Source organism: Trypanosoma theileri (genome assembly GCF_002087225.1).
Source record: "Trypanosoma theileri isolate Edinburgh chromosome Unknown TM35_Tth_36_V1, whole genome shotgun sequence".
Lineage (NCBI taxonomy): Eukaryota > Euglenozoa > Kinetoplastea > Trypanosomatida > Trypanosomatidae > Trypanosoma > Trypanosoma theileri.
In genome coordinates this window covers 241,226-245,387 of record NW_021639878.1, presented here as the reverse complement: position 1 = coordinate 245,387, position 4,162 = coordinate 241,226, and the positions used below count along the sequence as shown (strand labels likewise).

The window sequence follows — 4,162 nt, the reverse complement described above, 5'->3', positions numbered from 1 at the left end:
AAATAAAGACGATACCAACAACAAACATAGAATAATAATAAGAATAAGAAAACAACACAAGAATCCATATTACCGATTATATATTGTTATATTGATATATTCTTCTTCTTCTTCTTTATATCTTATATCCAATCTCATATCCCTCATGAACAGCCTGTAAGAGATCCTCCTCCCCGTGTCCCTCCCCGGTGTAACTATCCCGACAAGATCCCGCTGTGTAGATACTAAAGTCTGAAATCATTTCCCCCCGTTCCTTCGCCCCGTCTTTCATCCATTCATAAATCCAAGTCCCAACCGAAATATTAGGCAACATTCCATACGCCCAGATAATGGTATCACACTCTACAAAGAATTTACGGGAATCTGGGGCAAGCATAGAAACATGTACACCCTTTTGATCAATGTTTTCTACTAATCCATGTTTAATAATCGTCCCACCATGATTACGAATCCATAATTTCTGTGTCCATCCTTTACCACGTGAGAGATCCGCATCCTTATCGGCTTTATTAAAAATAATCACATCACGATTATTACGAGGGGCACTCTCTGCAGCATATGGGTTAATCACACCCTTTTCAAGATCTACTCCCCATTCATCACAATAAGCCTCTACACTGCGTGAAACTCGTTGATCATGTAATAAATAAGAAGCCACATCATGTGAAATAGCTCCATTGCCAATTATTACGACACGACGACCCGCACGAACACTACCATTTAATATCTTTTCAAATGGTACAACTAATGGAGATTCCGATGTTCCTGGGATTTGATGAGATGTGGCTGGTCTTGGTACACTACCACAGCAAAGAACCAACGCATGAAAGAATTGATGATTTTTCGCCATATCCTCACGTGTAAATTCCGCTCCAACTCGTATATTAATAGTAGATTGACGTAATTGTTGTATCCAATACTGTAATATATCTTGATAAGATTCCTTTCCTGGTATCACTTTAGCAAGATTTAATTGACCACCAATCGTATTGGATTTCTCAAATAAGGAAACATCATGACCACGTCTCCATAAGGTTAACGCACATGTTATCCCTGCAGGACCAGCACCAATGACTGCAATAGATTTTTTATATTTTGCCGGTAACCATCGTCGTTCACATTCATATCCACTCACTGGATTAACTGCACATGTAATCCTTTGATGTTTATATAATCGATTAACACATTGATTACAAGCTATACATGGAATAATAGCTTCTTCATGTCCTTCTGCAGCTTTTTGAATCATTTGAGCATCTGCTAATAAAGGACGACCAATTCCAACTAAATCACATACACCTTCACGTAAAAGTTTTTCCGCCACTGCTATAGAATGTATACGATGTGTAGCCACAATAGGAAGATTTAAATTTAATGATTGTAATCGTTCTCGTACACAATGAACACTACGAGCAAAGGCTGCTTGAGGTACATAAGATGCCATTGTTTGTATAGGGGAATCATGCATCCCTACACTTGTATTTAATAAATCCACACCACCAAAACGTGAAAGAACTTCCGCTACTGTAAGGGTTTCTTCCATAGGTGTACCACCCACTTTAAGATCATGTACACAAAGTCGAACAGAGAGTAAAAATCGTTCCGGATTTATTAAAGATTTACGAATAGAATCTAATACACGTAATATGATTTCTAATCGATGATCTAGAGAACCACCAAATCTATCATGACGATCATTTACTGCAGAAGAGAGAAAATTATGCAATAACCCTCCCTCACTCACAGGAATTTCCATTCCATCAAATCCAGCCGCTTCTGCCAATCGTGCAAACCGTTCATGTTCAGAAACAATATAATCCACCCACAAGGCTGGTAACTTCCATGGATGTGCATTCGGAAAAGGTTGTACAGATGAAGGTGTAGAGGTGGAAGAAATAAACCAACGTCTTCGTGCTGCACGTCCTGGATGAAAGGCTTGTGCTAAAATAATACCATCTTCTGCATGAACGGCATCTGTTACTCGTTTAAAGGCTTTGACGGTATCTTTTGTATTTAAAGCCATACTGTCTTTACGCCACTTACCAAGATGAGAAACTCCCAAACCACCACATATAATTAGTTTAGCTCCATATCGAGCCCGCTCTGCGTAAAAGGCTCCCATTGCATTCATGTGAGCATCACTCCACATGGGAAGTTCCTGTTCGATATTTAAATACATGGGTAACATGAGAAAACGGTTGGGGAGAATAATATGTTGTTTTGCCCCAATCGTAATGGGTGTAAAGAGTGGTGATATCGTAACAGCAGCAGACATATCTAGAGATTCTCTTTTTTTCTTTTTTTTTTTCTTATTTACAGGGGTAAAAAAAAAAAAAAAAAAAGGTAATATCACCACTAATTACTACTCTCCTCTGTGTTTATAAAGATGTCTTCCTTTGTCTATACGTATAAAACTCTTTCCCTTTCTAATGGAGAGAGAAAAAATAAAAGAAATATCATAATAACGAAAAAAAAAAAAAAACACGGAAAATAGAAATGCGAAAAAAAAAGTAATTTCTGTTCTTTTTTCTTTTTTCTCTTTGATGTCTCACTTCTCCTACTCGTACCGATTTAATTTTTCTGAGACTTCAACTCTGTATGGATACTTGCTATAATAGAAGAGAAAAAAAAAGGAAATCCCAACTCCCTTCATGCCCACATCCACATCCATTTCCACACACAGAGAGATATGTGAACGTTATTAAAGATGATGATGATAAAAAACAAAAGAAAGTAGAGTCAAAGTCTTCTTCTCTTCTTTTTTCCCCATTCTTTTAGTCATCTAACTCGGTAGGAAGTGGTAGTGCAAAGGCTGCCTGCAGAATAGTTTGTTGTTCTCTATTTAACTGCACGGCCATCACATTATTGGCTGGCCAGGCATTTAATGTCATTCGTAATCTTTTTAGGCGATCTGAGCAGTTCATCTTTGCAGGATTTACTTCTATTCGCTCTGGGACCACTAATGGAGTTGTCGCATTTCCACCAATGTGCGGTACATTTAAGGATTGTAGTTGTTGCATGGTAACTTTGGTATTCTTTGGTTCATCACTATTGGGTGCTTTTCCTGGTAACTCACCTGTTGGAACTTTTGAATTGGCAAGAATCTCCAATTCCTCATCGGTGAGTTTTGGTAATTGTTGAACAATCTTCTCTGCCATTGCCCCAGGCGCATCATTATAATTTCCTTCTATTCTCATTGTTTTAGAGTTTGTTGATGTTGTTGATGTTTCCCGTTCAAGATTATAGAGAGTGATATCTACATGTGAGTCCCGCACGAGTCCATCTGTGCGAGCCATTACTCGTAATGTAGATTTCCCCACAACTCCAATCACACGTCGCCATCCACATTGGCAGGGAATTTCTTTTTCTAATCGTTGTTGTTGTCCACGTTGGGGAATAATATCCACCACCACAGTCACCAGGGGAGCTGCAATACCATAACTATCCAAATTCTTCACCACTAAAAGATAAGATCCATCGCCGAGTTGTTCCTCTCGCATAAATGGTTCTTTACGGGTGAGTTTATATTGTGCCCCATTGAGCATAAAAACGGGTTCCGCTACTTCAAAAGCCGCCTTTACGAGATGTGTGTCTACTTGCTCTAGTGGGAGAAGAATATTATCTTCCTTCTTGCGAACACCATCACAGCGATCCATGTAGACTCGCATCTTACCTTCACACATCTCAACAAGACTGCGGCTGTTCACATCGGAACTCTCCATGGCACAGCGGCGTACATAGTTGATTATCTCTACTCCACGTAAATAATCCGCATACACAACCCCGTATGCCTGTGCAAGGCGGCCAAGCTCATTTCGGTATTTATTACTAGAACTAATACGGACTTGACTACGATCCACCTCATACTCACGGGCTTCTGTGCGTCGAAGCAGATCAAGTCCTTCAGCTAGAATAAGTTTTTGGGTCATATTTGTACGGTGCAATAAATTATTTTTTTTTGTTTTTCTAATTATGAGTAATTGGATAAACTTTACACATTAGAAAAACAATACAGATCCAAATACAGAAGAGAGAATACATTTTATTTATTTATTTTTTTCCTTTCGGCATACATACAAAAAAATAAGAGAAACTATCATTACCTTTCGAAAAGGAATAGAAACAATGTGGGAAATACCCAAACGCAGACATGTATATACAC

The 4,162-nt window shown here is 38.6% G+C and overlaps 2 protein-coding genes across 2 annotated transcripts; both read right to left on the bottom strand.

Annotated features, from left to right (window-relative positions):
- Positions 1 to 115: 115 nt before the first annotated feature.
- Positions 116 to 2,275, bottom strand: TM35_000361860 (2,4-dienoyl-coa reductase-like protein; the record flags this gene model as incomplete). Its single annotated transcript, XM_029029371.1, has 1 exon — positions 116 to 2,275. One exon carries the CDS (start codon positions 2,273 to 2,275, stop codon positions 116 to 118), a length of 2,160 nt encoding a protein of 719 aa, XP_028879392.1.
- A 499-nt stretch (positions 2,276 to 2,774) lies between these two features.
- Positions 2,775 to 3,929, bottom strand: TM35_000361850 (uncharacterized protein; the record flags this gene model as incomplete). Its single annotated transcript, XM_029029370.1, has 1 exon — positions 2,775 to 3,929. One exon carries the CDS (start codon positions 3,927 to 3,929, stop codon positions 2,775 to 2,777), a length of 1,155 nt encoding a protein of 384 aa, XP_028879391.1.
- Positions 3,930 to 4,162: the final 233 nt, after the last annotated feature.